The sequence below is a fragment of the Balaenoptera acutorostrata genome, chromosome 19 (genome assembly GCF_949987535.1).
Source record: "Balaenoptera acutorostrata chromosome 19, mBalAcu1.1, whole genome shotgun sequence".
Classification (NCBI taxonomy): domain Eukaryota; kingdom Metazoa; phylum Chordata; class Mammalia; order Artiodactyla; family Balaenopteridae; genus Balaenoptera; species Balaenoptera acutorostrata.
This window is the reverse complement of record NC_080082.1, coordinates 24,431,402-24,448,181: the sequence shown is the minus strand read 5'-3', so window position 1 is coordinate 24,448,181 and position 16,780 is coordinate 24,431,402. Positions and strand designations below refer to the sequence as shown.

The window sequence follows — 16,780 nt, the reverse complement described above, 5'->3', positions numbered from 1 at the left end:
CTATATACTCTTAATAACTTCCCTAAGCTATCCTACCTGCATTCATGTATTTTTATGGGTTGATATTTAGCCCAAAGAACATTAAAATTAAAGACATCAGGTATATGAATTGACCTAAAAATAGTAAGAATCCCATTAGGGACAATACAATCAATTAATTATAGTACTGCATTATCACCTAGTTGATTAATAAAATATCATCTTATAATTTAGAGAGTACAGAAGAGTAAGCATTAAAGCAAAATTTGATAGAAGGAGTTTTCTCATCACAGAAGGCATTCAAATAAACCTTGTTTATATCCCCATCATTATACCCCAAACTTGTTCTGAGCCACAGTGCAGAAATAACATAATGGCTCTTGGAAGGCTAATTCGTTTTAGGTACCTCTCACAGTTAACTGCCAATAATTTTCCCATTTGGATACTCCAGTAATTTCTAAGCCATAGATCATTTAGGGAGACCTTTGGGAATCACTAAAATCCACATATCAGAAATCACTGCTTCACAGATACAAGATTCAGCTATTACACCAACTGTCTATGTATTCCTACTGGAGGTTTACCTTCCTTATGCAGAACAGAAACTACATAATCCTCACCCCATCTTAGAGTTTTGGAACCACAGCTGTTACAGGCATTCATATCAGGTAGAGCAGCTGGATTTCTTTTAAAAGTGTTTATTTCAATCCTCATGATTTCCCGCCCATGTTTTCCTAAAGAATTCCAATTTTGTTCGTCAGCCCGAATCAAATAAGACAAAAAAGATAATCAAATCCATCAAGATATGTTTTTCCCTTTCTCACTTTGCATCTCTCCTTTGAAATAGAGAAATTCTGCCAAATCCTTTTAAAATCTAGCTGAGAGAGAGGAAGAAAGCCACAACCTCTAAATTATAAAAAAGACGTATGTTAGGTTTAAGACAGTTTGTCAGTATGAACATTCTTTGATTTTTTAAGCTTCTGTGACATAAACTGTTTCTTTAATAATAACAAAATATGAAAATGAATCTCTTTATTAGTTGGGGAATCTTCTTTATATGGGATGAAAATACGTATCGGGCAGTGACAAGAATAACAAGCTAATCCATGTAAGCTACAGTCAACATAATTTTTAATTTGCTCATTAGAAATTGAAAATTTGACTATTTAGCTGCGTGCTAAATTAACATGTGACCTAACATAGATTCAAAAATCTCTTCTCATTAGACATGTGTTTGTAAAGCTTTTATAGTATAAAATTATGCAGCTCTGAAAGATACTTTTTAAAAATAGTTTCTGGGATCATATAAATGTCTGAATTTCCCAAAGGGCATATAATATGCATTTATCAAATTCTGGCATATTAATACTTTAAAGACTCTGAAGTATGAAAAGCATTTCACTTTTTTTAATTCAGTGTTTATCAATTAAATTTGATTTGATTTGTTTCAGTAGATCTATTTTGAGCACAGATTGGAAGATGCTGCCATAGGTCTATTGTATAATAACAAACCAATGAAATATACAGGAGAATAAAAGTAGAGAGTATTATATAGTTGCTGCCTCCATTCCTGACTGTCTGCCTGCCACCTGAACACTTCATTCCAAAAGCCATTAGGCATGTCTGGGCGAGGTAAGAATCCATGGAAAGGCAGGAAGGTGGAGGGAGAGTGGAACAGCAGATAAACATTTGTGTCAGGGAGTCAGGGGATGGGCAGAGGGAGCAAATGGAAATCACTTACTATGGCAGTGAGGGATGATCCAAATAACAAATATATTGAGTGTAAAGAAATAGGGTTCTCACTGTTGGAGAAAAAGAAACAATTAGAAGGAACCCGGTGGTGTTGCTTTAGAGTTGGAGGTACTGAGGTAGTGCATGTGGGGTCCTGGATTTGATCCTTTCACTATAAAAAGACTTTACTGGGACAACTGGAGACATTTGACTGAGGTCTGTGCATCCAATGCAATGGTGTATCACTATTAATTTCCTAATTTTGATGGCTGTGTTGTGCTTGTGTAGAAAAAACACCCATGTAGGAAAGACTGACTGAGGTATCTCATGGTAATTGGGCATCATCGCAGCAATGTACTCACTTATAGTTCAGGAAAAATACATTTGGACTACAACTGCAACTTTTCTCTAAGATTAAGTTTATTCCAAATTAAAGATAATGAACAACACAAAAGAAATAGAATGTATTTTATATGGGCCTTCCTCCAAAAGAGGATTTGAAGACTTTTACCATAAAAGAACAAAATTACAAAGAAAAGACATACTACTAACGGTAAGAGAAGACAGGAGAGTGAGAATGACACATAGAAGGGACAACACAAACTATTTTCAAATGTTGGCATTTTCCTTTTGGCTGAGTTACTGTTTCAAGTAGAGTAAGTTCACTTGCGTACTGTGTACTGACAGCCTCGACCTCTTCAGTTACGAGCCTTTGGAAAGCAGTGAGACTTGCCTTCCCAAAATATATTTTACTAAGTACTCTCTTGACCTTCTGATTTTTTGATGAATATTTTTTGATGGAGAGTGCATTCTTTTTTTGCATTCACTACCAGGAAATCCAGAGTCAATCCCGGTTACTCTCTGTAGTTTTTATCTTTAACATATTAACAGCACTTCAGCCCCAGTTAGTCACCACATGGCTCTCAATTAATTTTATTGTGATTTGAATTTCTATGGGATGTATTGTTCTTACATTTTTAATGTGCTTATAGCCCTATCTTAAACACTGTGTAATACTTCACCCAAACTTCTCTTTGTCCAACTCCTGTCTCAGCTCCTCAATTTAATTTGCAAAGTACGCTGACCTCAAGAGCTCTTCCACCTTGGAAAAATAGTAACTATTATAAATAGGCAGCAGAATCATAGGGCATATATAAACAAAATTCTCTAGAGATATTATCAAAAATTAGTACAGCATCCTGGTTAAACCCATGGGAGGAAGAGCCAGATGTCTGAATTTAAATCCGTTCTCCCACTTAATATCTGGATTTGGATTAGCTATTATTTCCCCTATGTTTTCTGATTAAAAATAAAGAGAAATAGAGAAGTTAACATTGGTACTAATGTAGGATTGTTGTGAATATTGCAAGCATTTAACACAGCTTTGGGGATATAGCAACTTTTTAATACATATTGATCATCATGAGAGTAGCCTTGAATCTCAAAGAAAACTAAGAAAATCACCAGTGCTGTGTTTTATATAACTGTGTACTCAACAATGCAATCATGCCCACCAGCTTAAGCCCTACTTGGCTTTCTGATCCTTTTATTCCCATCTTCACTACTATACTATTTGAATAAAATAGGCTTCATTCCAACATGTACAACTGCGAAACATAAAGTTAAGGCTTGTCGAGCAATTTTTCATTGACCAAGGCATTCATATCCTATACGCAATTTATTGAATCATACTAGCAGAAGTAGCTTAAAATGGATGTTTGTGAAGAAACTAATATCAATTGAGCACCAACTCTATGCTATGCTAAGTTATTTAAATATAATCATTGAATTTTTCCAAACATACTTTCTTAGGTAGGGATGCTTGTGCACACTACACAGATAGAGAAGATGAGGCTTAGATGGGTCATGTCACTAACACAAGTAGAAAATCTGCAGTCAAATAATCTGAGACTCTACTTCGAAGCTAAATACAAAGTTCATTTTACCTGAACCCAGGTGTGGACACACAATCAGGGTTAAGTATCCCTCACCCTAATATCCAGTAGCAAAAAAATATCTATTTAAAGTGTCTGGAACTTAATAAATGTAGGCAAATTTTCACTGAAAAACCAACTTCAACGATGCTAGTTTGGGATCCATAGTAAAAACCAGACAAGCTTGCACATCACTCTTTATGTGGTATTGCTATAGAAGTGAATTCTCATCAAGTTCTGAAATTCACAGTAGAATATAAAAGAGCTCTGTCTACAGCTTCCAAATATGATATTTCTAAAATAATTTGGCTGCCATTTGGGCAAATATATATGTGTGTTTTGTCTTGACAGCTTGTCAACTGGCAGACAGTTCTTGAATATCACATTCATTTCAATGTAATATTGGTAAATTTCTCAATTAGAATTTTATTTTTCACTTTCTGCACAATGAAATCCCCCAGTCCTTGCTGGCATTCTTCAGGGTGTACAGGTGCAGGTGTTGGCATTTCTGCAGTAGCAAAGGAAGAAAAATGAAAGAAGGAAGGAGGGGAGGAGGGAAGAGACAGGCTGGGAGAGAACAGTGGTAATGGGGAGAGAAAGGAGATAGGAGCCGACCTTCATCCTGATATTCACCTTCATGGAAATGAAGGGAATAATTCACACTTGACAATAAAATATTGCAGCTGCCTCTGCCTCTCTTTAACCAGAGAGGCTGGAGTCAAACAGAAACCAGACACCTCTGTAAAATCGATACAGAGGAAAGGTCCAAAGGTACGATGGGAAATCGATTAATAAAAATAATTTTTAAAACCACGACAACCAATTATTGAACACTTATTTATGACACACCCTGACTTTGTATTTTATCACGCAGTTCTCAAACAATGAAAGCAAGATGGAAATTGTTAACTTTGCATTGTAGCTAAGGAAAATAAGAAACAGTTTAACCTCCTTGAACTTCAAAGTCAACCAGATAATAAGGGATAGAACCAGGATTCAAAATTTCATCCACCTAACTTCAAAACCCACACTTTCAACTGCAGCATATTCCATGTGGTTTTTAGAAGAGATGCCACAAGCTAAGCATTTTTTAGAATAACTGTGTAAGTTAGTGTAGATTATTTCTTTTAGTTGCTACACTCTTATCAAGAAAAAAACTTTGGAGGAAAAATGCATAGGTGCACATACACATTGCATTATGTAGCTAATACTATCATTAAATTCCTTGTCTTAGCTGAAATTGACCTTGAAGCTTGCAGACGTTTTGGGGCTTTTTTTTTTCTCAACATATTTATCAGGCACATGACTCATACACACAGGAATGGAAGCCTCTGACACATTTACAATAAATAGATATAGACTTGGCCATTAAGATGTAGAAATCATAATAATGAGGCAAAAATAGCAGCTTTCCTGTTCTTCATTCATTAGCAATTAAGATTAAGTATTCTGTATGTATTATAGCTGGTAATAGTCCTTTAAAACCATCTTACACAAACCTGAATGAAAAGATGGATTAGGCAAGTTCTCTCCCCTAAATAAGTTGATCAAATAAGAGGAAAATAAAAAGAGAGAAAAAATATATAGTATTTCTTAGTCCCTGTTTACATGTCAGAATTTAAAAGAAGTACAAACATGAATGTGTTTTTGCTTTTTGTGGGTTTCTTTCTGTGGTAATAGTGATGGTAGAGAGATAAATTCCTGCTAGAAAGACCTAGAAGTTTCCCTAGAAAAAGTGTCATTTCAGCCAGCCATAGAGGAGTGATTTGATTTTGATAAGAAGGAAAAAATAAATAATAGTAGGATTCCTCACAAAAGAGATAGAAAAGGAGAGTCTTGGCAGGAGAAATACATGGGTAAAATGTGAAGACCTGAGATCAGTTCTGATTTGCTGCTGTAATGGGTGTATCTACCAAAGTTATACTGTGGGTTAAGAAAGAAGAGATCAAATGAAGCCAACTATTTACTTAATTTTGGCCTTCAATTTATATCTCCACTTGTGTTTTTTTATTTATCACATCTTGTTCACCTGCTGCTAATTTATGTGATTTTGCTGCATAGCATGTATCCTTATAGGTTGTCTTAAATGCAATTTGAAACAAACTAGGGTATCCCTTACATCCACTGCACACTTAGGAATGACTTTGGTGATCTTAATGCCCTGGATTTTGGATCCTACCTACTACTTTTGTCAGACCAGGAAGAGCTCTAAAATACCTTTTATTCTAGTATAAAGTCTGGGGTCAGGGATTTCCTGTATCAAGGCCAGAGTCTGGGGATAGATAAGCAAATCCAAAAAGGGGAGGAAAAAGTAGAAAATCATGTTTTGAAATATATTCTGTTCTGTAAAGTATAATGAATATTTCAATGGCTCAGAAAAACTGGGAGTGAGTCATTGGTGATAGCAATGCTCCTTTAAAAAGCTCGGTTAAAGTACGATGGCCACAGCTCAGAAGCCTCTGGTAACTGTGATTTCCTAATTCACTCTAGACTCGACCCACCAGCTCAATCCAATATCTTGCTGACTACAGACCTAGACGGTTTTCTACTTCTCTGTGTGCTGCATCTGCATGTGAATATACACAAACAAATAATTAAACATCAAGAAAATATCAATAGGATTAGTCTGGCATGTTGGAACAAATCTTGATAAATCCGCCTCAGTAACAATACTCGAACTACAGGTCTATGAGAGGAATACAAATTCAGCCTATTGAAGTACTGTCGTGTAAGGAGAGATATTTTAATAAAACTGCTTCGTCAGTTCCTATTACTAAGGGACTAAAGCTATTGAGCTGTGGAACTGAGGCCAAAAAAGGGGATTTGGAAATGCAAATTAGAGATAAGACGGTAATAAATGTCTTTTATTCAGCCACACACTATCCCTGATGCCAGGAGCTATTTTAAAGATGATTCTTAATAGTTCTGTGAAATTGGAAGCATACATACCCAAAATGGACATCTCTGGCACGGTAGCATGATAGGGTCCGTTGAGAAACTCTGGTGCATTGTCGTTGATGTCTTGAACTTTGATAATAAATTCAGAAGGAGGCTCAAGAGGCTTATTTGTCTCCCAGTCCACTGCCTGAGCTGTTAGGGTGTACTCAGCTTTTTCCTCTCGGTCAAGTCTTTTTATAGCATGGATATCTCCTGTTATGTCATTTATTTGAAAGATGGTCCCAGCTCCATCGCCTGATAGGATATATTTGATTTTTTTGCTCCCAGGATCCAGGTCTGTATGTAACTAAAACGAAAAGGGACATTGGTTAGTGATGTGGCAATTTGCAAAGTATGTTTTACTACTTCATGTTTCAATATAAAGTTGTTTCTTTCTACATTGATTGTAACTTCATCAATTTCTGCTAACAGTAGCTGTACAAAGAGTCTATGCAACTGTATGCATATCAAGTAAAATATAATGAAATTCAGACAAATATGTTTGAACACTTTAAAAATATACTCTGGCCTGTTCAGTATAAACTGATATGCATTTAGAATGATAAAAAGACCAGGAGAAAATACAAAAATACATGTATTCTTTTCAATTTGTTAATACATTTATTTAAAGTTATTATTATTAGTTACCTTTTATGGGTTACTATCTGTGTGCCAAGAGCTATATGAATCACTTCTCATATGATAATCCCCTTATTTCTTCCAAAAGTCACTGAGTTAGAATATTTCATATGAAACATGGGAAAAGGGAAGTTTGACAAGGCATATTATAACATCTCCAAGGTTTCCATTTGGTGGACTCAAGTGTAGTAGACCTAAAATTCAACTCCGATCTGGCTGCTATATTCATAAAAACAGAAATAATTCTAATAATCTGATATATATTAAGATCTTATGTTTGTGTAAGGCTTTTTTTTTTCCTCTTTGATTTATACAATTCTTCTGGTCCAGGAAAATTATTCCCACTTTACAAAGATGACTGAGGCCAGATTATGGGAGCATATTTTCCAGAAATGGGACTTCTTAGAGAAATGAAAACTTCGCAGCAGGGATCCAGATCCATCTTAGATCATGGCAACAAATATTTATTGAACACCTACTCTGCCTAAAACATTTTAGTAGGTACTGGGGAAAACAGAATCCCTGGCTTTCAAATTTTCACAGTTTATTCTTTAGAGGGAGACTCCTGATATATGGTGCTTCTTTTTTATACTATGTTGACTCCTGTTAAAAAAACTAAAATAAAACAAGAATATATATATTTTTAGTTTGTATTTTTAAAAGGAAAATTAATTGAATTATATTTGCAAAATACTGCTTAAATGTACATATTTTCAGCTTAACTCAGTTACTTAAATGCCAGTATAGTTATAGTTCTTGCACCATGAGATTTCAAACACTTGTTCCTTAAAAAATATATATACGTATATATTGGAAAAAAAAGTCTTGTGGAAAGAAACTCCTAGAAACTCAAAAGACATTGCATTCTCTTGGGATCACTTTCATTCAGTGATCGTGTTCTTTGCCAATTTAAATTGTATTTAGTGCCTCAATAAACGCAAAGATTTTTTTAAAAGACATAAAACAGCAACAAAGCATCCAAATGCATCTAGATCTCCTATTTTACTTTTGAATACTTTAAAAAGTTAAAGCATAAGATTACATCAAATACTTACCGAATCTCAAAATGTATCCCTTTCATTATTGTATTGAACTTATTAACAAGAGCAAATATTGAAATGCCACTTTATCTTAATGAATGTAGGATTATAATTCATTAATATGATAGTAATCCTAATTTATGACCATTTTAATTTATGTGCATTTTAACATTTCCATTAGCATTTTTATTAAAAAAGAAAAATTTGAATAAAATATGATTCATGGATGTTTCCATTCATATACAGGCATTCCTGAGACACAGAGGTATTGATATGCGTCACTCTTGCCCATCACATTTTTGCTATCAAAAATTAAGACATTCAAAATGCTGCTACTATTACTTATATTAGAACTTATTTTGCACCATATTTTCCTTACATTTATCAATAGCTTCTGATTACTAAAACGTATCGTACTCCCAGGTTTTGATGATCCTTTGTGTTTAGAAATAACTGAGGGAGAAGGGAAAAGCATAGGTTTTGGAAAAAACACAAAGCTAAGACTCAGGTCTCTCTAACTATATAAACTGGAGAAATTAACACATTTATTTGAGCTTCAGTTACTTTGCCTCTAATATGGGGATAAAACATCTACCCTGCAGAATTGGTTTTAGAATCTGAGATGATCTATTTGAAAAATAGAGAAAAATGGAAGTTGGCACATTAAATGCACAATAACTAAAACCATTTTTACTTCATAGCATCCTCAACTATATACAACTATCTGAAAACACTATAATAAAGCCCAGTAGCAAGCTGAGTGAAAAGTTCCCAAGATTCCATCCTGAAAAAACTCTTAGCAAACACTGTGTGCTTCCTCTTTCTTCTGAAATTTATTTTTAGCAAATCTCAGCAAAATCCAGAGCCCTCATGATCTTGAAAGGCAGAGTACTGCGTTTCTATATTCATTCATTTCATCCTGTTATTCGGATCACACACACTCACACACACACTCTTGCACATGGCTTGTTCAGATAACCAACTTGACATTACAAATAAAAGACCTGTGAGTGTGTAAGAATAGCAATTTACAGGCAGCAAATGCTCATAAAACTCCAGGTCTGGACCTCAGGCTTCGGAATACATGATGATAAGCTGCTGCTTTTTTGGTTGGTCTTCACATATCTGTTAAAACCTGCTCACTTCAATGCATCAAGACTGTTCTTGTCAACTTATCCCACCCCAGGACCCTCTCTGTGAGATTATGGTACCAAAGGTATCCCAAACGCACCACATTTTCACACATTGTGCATCATCTGACAGTGTGAGGACCACCTCTCCCAAGAGCTGCTTCTGCTAATTAGAGCAGCGTAAGGGCCACATGCAAACTGGCTGCAATGGTAAGACTGGTTGGCCTGGCTGTGGTACAAAAAGACCTCATCCATTCACTGATTAAATATCACAAAATATGATTACAAACAACACAGACATGGTCTCTGCCCTCAAAGACCCATAGGTTAGGGCTTCCCTGGTGGCGCAGTGGTTGAGAGTCTGCCTGCCAATGCAGGGGACACGGGTTCGAGCCCTGGTCTGGGAGGATCCCGCGTGCCGCGGAGCGGCTGGGCCCGTGAGCCACAACTGCTGAGCCTGCGCGTCTGGAGCCTGTGCCCCACAGCGGGAGAGGCCGCGATGGTGAGAGGCCCGCGCACCGCAATGAAGAGTGGCCCCCACTTGCCGCAACAAGAGAAAGCCCTCGCACAGAAACGAAGACCCAATGCAGCCATAAATAAATAAATAAATAAATAAAAATAAAAATAAAAAAAAAACAAAAAAAAAACAAAAAAAAACAAAAAGAAAACGCTTTATTAAAAAAAAAAAAAAAAAAAGACCCATAGGTTAGTGGGAGATAAAAACAAATAACAGAAAATATTTGCTGTTGTTATTGTTATTATTACTACCACATGTACTGACTACTTATTACCTGGTAAACATTTTATTCAATACATGTATACATGTAATGTTTTTCTCACAGCCAACCAGAGGACACTTTGCCATTTCACCTATGAAACAGTTAAGATTCAGAGATTTTTAGGGAACTTTTCCATAGAATGTACTATCAGCAAGTGGCGATCTTAACAGCAGAAGCTTTAAAGGAAATTTCCTGGATTCAAATGCATGCTCTAAAGGTTTGAGTGCATATATAAAGTTTACTTAACTCAGAAAGTGGAGTGTGGAGGAACAGAAAAGGCCACTACAAACAAGTAATGATGAACTCCAGATCTCAAAGAGGGAGGGAATGGGTAAAGATCCAGAGATAAGAGAGAGCATACTAAGTGAGAAAAGCTAAAGATGATTTAACATAGCACTGACTTTAGGAGAAGAGGCAAGAAATAAGAATAAAAAGCAAGGCAGGGGTCAGATTACACAGAGTTGTGAAGGCAAGATAGAATTCACATTTGACTATAAAGCAACAAGAGTCCATAAACACAAGGTTTCAGTAAGAAGCCTGGCATCATAATAGTTTTGTTTTACTAAATCACAGTGCTTGGTGTGTGCCCATAAGCAAAAGTCTCAGAAGCAAAGGGAAAGAGGTCAGAGGGAAAACTTAGACACCAATTCACAAAGCTACCTCAATCTGGGTTCCCAAGCTCAGCCCAGCACCCATGATCTGTCTCATCTACAACCAGATGGATCCCGGTGGTCACTCACAGCAGCTTTGTAGGAGAAGCACCGAGTGTCAGGTATGCAACGAGCGATCCCCGTCATTCATATTAAGTCTTTGATTTGAGGGATCATAACGGGACTGCTACATAACTGAGTTGAACTGTGAGTATCAATATAATTACACCTCCACTATCTTTCATATATTTTCAAAATATCCCTTAATTAAAATACAACTTTAAACTTTAAAAGCCACGGGAAGAAGCTTTTGCATTTCCACTCTCCTTTGCATTCCCAACTGCCTAGTAAGGTGCCTGTCATGTTGTTGGAGCTCAAACAATATTTGTGGAGTAAGTAAGGTGAATGCAAAAGAAGGGAAGGAAAGAACATTGCCTCGTTTTATTTTCAAAACAGTAATTTAAAGAAGAGAGTAAAGAAATTTAGAAAAGTTAGGTTCAGTGAGCTAAAATCTTATCCACTCTAAACGCAAAGCCCTTGAGTTCCCTCAAATATGCATTCAACCGTAGCCCCCAGCAAAACAACTGAGACATAGTAGAGGGAACATCGATGGAAGGATGAGTGGATGGATGGATGGATGGCAATGGATGAATAATAGATGGACAACAGACAAGTATCTAATATACACACATCACTGTTCTCAGAATAAGAGCCCCCGCCACCCAAGTCTTCAACAGAATCACCCTTATCTCCCCTGTGGCTGTCAAAGAAAAAAAAAAAAAAAAAGTACAAACTACTTTTCTACCTTCTCCTACAAGATTCCTGAGGACACTAAAGCACTCCTAGTACAGTAGAGCCTAGAGAAGATAAGTTCTCCTCTGAGAGCCTATTTTAATACCAGAGAATGATTTAATTACCATGCTGCCCACTTTTTCCTGGAAAGTGAGTGATGAGGAATAGGATTCAGTGAACTATGGGGGAAATCAGTACCTCATCGGAAAATCGGTACCTCTGCCATCAGAACTTACTTTGAAGTTCCACTCCCTCCAAAAGGAAATCCTAAGAGAGTTTCTCAACTTTCCTCTCTGCCTTTAGAGAAGTCTAAGTTACAGGGAGAGAATCAGCATCTTTTGAAACCCAAAGGGGTTAACGGGGATCACTACAACATGAATCTCTATCACTGATGCCTGTTTTTCATCAATCTACTCTCCCTTGGAAAGAACAGCAAGCCTAGCACACTTAAATAAAATAAAATCTTACACTGTATTCTCCGTATCTAGCAGGTGCCTGTCAGGGAGATACTGTGCTACGGGCTATCAGTCTGTCAGTGAACAGACGGATAATCTAATCCTTAAATTATAACCAATTAACATCAAAGATGGGACCAGAAACTTAACACAGTATAAGTTTTTGACCTAAATGATAAGAATACAGGACTTCACTCTAGATCAGATGCATATTTAGGCTACTAGGAGAGTGAAAGGGCCGGTAAAGAAAAAGTGCAAGAGGGTATAAGAAGAGAATACTTTCATGTTTCTGAACTGTTCCTCCCCAACAAGGACCAGGAGTTTGACTTGAAATCTACTTATTTTAACTTGTAGTTCAGCCTTCTCATGCACTATAGAACATCTCACAAAAGATGCTGACCCAACATGAAATGGTCCATTCGAGAATGAGTTTGAGTCCATCATTGTATTCAAGCAGAACCAGACAACCACTGGTTCTTCTGCTTTAGAGGTAAACGAAGCATCATATGATGGTGGGAGATGGGGTAGGAGGGGTGAGGATGTTAGGATGGACCACATAACTTGTAAAATGCCTTTATATGCTGAAATGTTATACCACATCAGTAAATCTAAATAATTATTTCATCCAGTCATGCCACTCTTTTTTTTTTCATTTATTTTACTGAAGTATTGTTGATTTACAGTGTTGTGTTAATTTCTGCTGTACAACAAAGTGACTCAGATATATATATATATATATATACATATATATATATATATATATACTTTTTCATATTCTTTTCCTTTATGGTTTATTATAACATATCAAATATAATTCCCTATGCTATACACTAGGACTTTGTTGTTTATGCGTTCTATATATAATAGTTTGCATCTGCTAATCCCAAACTCCCAATCCTTCCCTCCACTGCTCCCCCTCCCCCTAGGCAACCACAAGTCTGTTCTTTATGTCTCAGTCACTCCACACTTAACAATTTGCAGAAACAAATTATAAAACTAAAGCCAGGTAATAGACATAAAAACACCCCAGCATATTAGTAAGATCAAGTTGGGAATACGCACTTACTCTCGTGATCATACACTCTAAGGAAATAATTCAGTCAAATGATAACAGTCCTCAAAGTCATTCTCATATAAACCAAATGACCCTTAAATTTGTCTTATGGGGTGAAAGGCTAAAGAAGACACAATCCCCGATTAAAAGACTAGAACAAAGCATCCTACACTGGAAGTGACCTCTACTTTGACAAAAATTTCTAATGTTTTACAGGAGGCAAATGTGTAGCGTCCTGATATCTCAGATGTGTGGTCTTTGCATTCCGTGTCAGCTGCTGATGTGTATATTGAACAGCTTAACGTGGCCAAGGGGACCGGTGCCCAGAGAAATAGAAAATTGGAAGCAAGTCTGAGTGAACTGCTGTTTTTGGCTGCAGGGACCTGAAATTATAGTCAGAATTAGGAATGCATTACTTGTGCTACTCCTTAAAATGGTTAAGTTCCACAAAGGGCCTCTAGGTACATTAGTCAACAATCTTCCAACAACAAGCATTGTACATGGTACATAGCAAATGCTCAGTAAAGTCTAATCGCTGTTTTGTCTGCACAGGACCTACCATAACGTCCTGTACCTTATCAGTGATTTTACAAGGATGAGAGGCACAGGTTCAGTAAATATATGGACTTTCTCAAGCTCACACGACTAACAAATAACAGAACCAGATGTAACCCAGTAAATCAGATTTCAGAGCATACACATTTTAGCATAATTCTAGAGAGATCCCCAGGAAAGCATACCTAGTTAGTCTGGGGACCTCCTATTTCACTAGATGAGAAGGAGGCAGAATGGAGAAGCCTCTCTATTCTGTCCCTATATGGCAGTAGAAATTTCCTATATATATTTAGAAGCCATTTGTATGAAATCCTGCAGTACAGTTCATCCTATAAAAGTCTGAAATAGAGTATAGACATAGAAATAGAAAGGCAGTATGCTCAACTAATAGGAATGCAAATGGAGAATATTGACAAGAAGAGGCTGGCCGGCTGTTTACCAAGCCAACATTCATGACCTTGGCAAATTTGCTACTATCTTGTCTGGACCGCAGCTTTATAGGTTTGGAAACATGATGTGTCAGCCTTATAGCAAATCCATCTCTCTTAGCCCGACTCCAATAAAGAAAGTTCCCAAGCCCAATTTTTTTAAAGGCAACGTATCAATGATAAATAGTACTTCGACTATTTAAGTGATCATGATGAGCAAAATTTCTCTTTATATGAAGACACACACACAAGTGAAGCCAAAGTATCCTTGTTGATAGGATTCAGAGAAAGGAGAATTAGATGGATCAATTCCATAATGATGCCATGGGACAAAATAGCGTTAAGTATGCCCATCCTACAAAAACGGTCTTAACAATGCTCTAGCATGCTTAAGTTTTGTATTCTCAGATTTTTTCTTTTCCTTTAAGTACTGAGGTGGAGGCTCTGATATTTAAGCAACCATAGGTAAAAAAAAATAAAAGACAATGAACTCCTGTCAATTGGACACATATTTTCTTATGTATGTTGATAACATCCTGGTTAACATATTAAATCTTACAGGGTTGGAAGTCAATATGTTTCTCTAAGGCAACCAAAGATTTATATAGTAGTAATTCAGACTATGGGAACCAGAATGAGAGCCTGATAAGAAATAGAAAAAACTGTAAGATACTGAGGGATTTACTTAATCTCCCCAGATTTCAGTGTCTTTATTTGTAAAATGCTTTAATAACAGGTTTAACAACCTATCTATAGAGTTTTTGTAATGATTAAAATGTGACAATAGATAATAAAGGCATGATATCTTCTAGGAGCCAAAATATTCAAATAAAACTGCATATAGGGTGGATTCTTGTGGAGATTGAATTTTGGAATTACAATGATAGGTTCTGCCAAACCTGGAACTGCTTTCCAAGAAAAATGCATCTAACAACTAGACTTCAACATGCAACATTACTTGGTAGTGAATGTAAGAATGTCACTTCCTTTTTTTTATTGGAGTATAGTTGCTTTACAATGTTGTGTTAGTTTCTACTATACAGCAAAGTGAATCAGCTATATCTATATCTATATCTATATATCTATATATAGATATAGATATAGATATAGATATCCCCTCTTTTTTGGATTTCCTTCCCATTTAAGTCACCACAGAGCATTGAGCAGGGTTCCCTGTGCTATACAGTAGGTTCTCATTAGTTATCTATTTTATACATAGTATCAATAGTGTATATACGTCAATCCCAATCTCCCAATTCAATCCACCTGCCCCTTCCCCCTTGGTATCCATACGTTTGTTCTCTACTTCTGTCTCTATTTCTGCTTTGTGAAGAAGATCATCTATACCATTTTTCTAGATTCCACATATATGTGTTAATATAAGATATTTGTTTTTCTCTTTCTGGCTTCACTCTGTATGACAGTCTCAAGGTCCGTCCACGTCTCTACAAATGACCCAATTTCGTTCCTTTTTATAGCTGAGTAACATTCCATTGTATATATGTACCACATCTTCTTTATCCATTCCTCTGTTGATGGACATTTAGGTTGCTTCCATGTCCTGGCTATTGTAAATAGTGCTGCAATGAACACTGGGGTACATGTGTTTTTTTGAATTATGGTTTTCTCAGGGTATATGCCAGTAGTGGGATTGCTGGGTCATATGGTAATTCTATTTTTAGTTTTTTTAAGGAACCTCCATAGTGTTCTCCATAGCGGCTGTAGCAATTTACATTCCCACCAACAGTGCAAGAAGGTTCCCTTTTCTCCACACCCTCCCCAGAATTTATTGTTTGCAGATTTTCTGATGATGGCCATTCTGACTGGTGTGAGGTGATACCTCATTGTAGTTTTTTTTTTTTTTTAATTTTTATTTATTTACTTATTTATTTATGGCTGTGTTGGGTCTTCGTTTCTGTGTGAGGGCTTTCTCTAGTTGCGGCAAGTGGGGGCCACTCTTCATCGCGGTGCGCGGGCCTCTCACTATCGCGGCCTCTCTTGTTGCGGAGCACAGGCTCCAGACGCGCAGGCTCAGTAATTGTGGCTCACGGGCCTAGTTGCTCCGCGGCATGTGGGATCTTCCCAGACCAGGGCTCGAACCCGTGTCCCCTGCCTTGGCAGGCAGATTCCCAACCACTGCGCCACCAGGGAAGCCCCTCATTGTAGTTTTGATTTGCATTTCTCTAATAATTAGTGATGCTGAGCATCTTTTTTTTTTTAAACATCTTTATTGGAGTATAATTGTTTTACAATGCTGTGTTAGTTTCTCTGTACAACAAAGTGAATCAGCTATATGTACACATATATCCCCATATCCCCTCCCTCTTGCATCTCCCTCCTACCCTCCCTAGCCCACCCCTCTCGGTGGTCACAAAGCACCGAGCGGATCTCCTTGTGCGATGCAGCTGCTTCCCACTAGCTATCTATTAAAAAGAAATGGTTCTAACGAACCTAGGGGCAGGACAGGAATAAAGACACAGACATAGACAATGGACTTGAGGGCATGGGGAGGGGGAAGGGTAAGCTGGGATGAAGTGAAAGAGTAGCACTGACATATATACACTTCCAAATGTTGAGCATCTTTTCATGTGTTTGCTGGCCATCTGTATGTCTTCTTTGGAGAAATGTCTATTTAGGTATTTAGGTCTTCTGCCAGTTTTTGATTGGGTTTTTTGTT

General features: G+C 36.9%; 1 protein-coding gene across 3 annotated transcripts in view; it reads right to left on the bottom strand.

The window, feature by feature from the left end:
* Nucleotides 1–16,780, bottom strand: part of CDH8 (cadherin 8) — a 367,969-nt gene that overhangs the window by 229,997 nt on the left and 121,192 nt on the right. For all 3 annotated transcript variants that reach the window (XM_007198048.2, XM_057535058.1, XM_057535059.1), the window contains one exon: nucleotides 6,594–6,888. In XM_007198048.2, coding sequence (XP_007198110.1) covers nucleotides 6,594–6,888 — 295 coding nt within the window. The remainder of the gene's footprint in view (nucleotides 1–6,593; nucleotides 6,889–16,780) is intronic.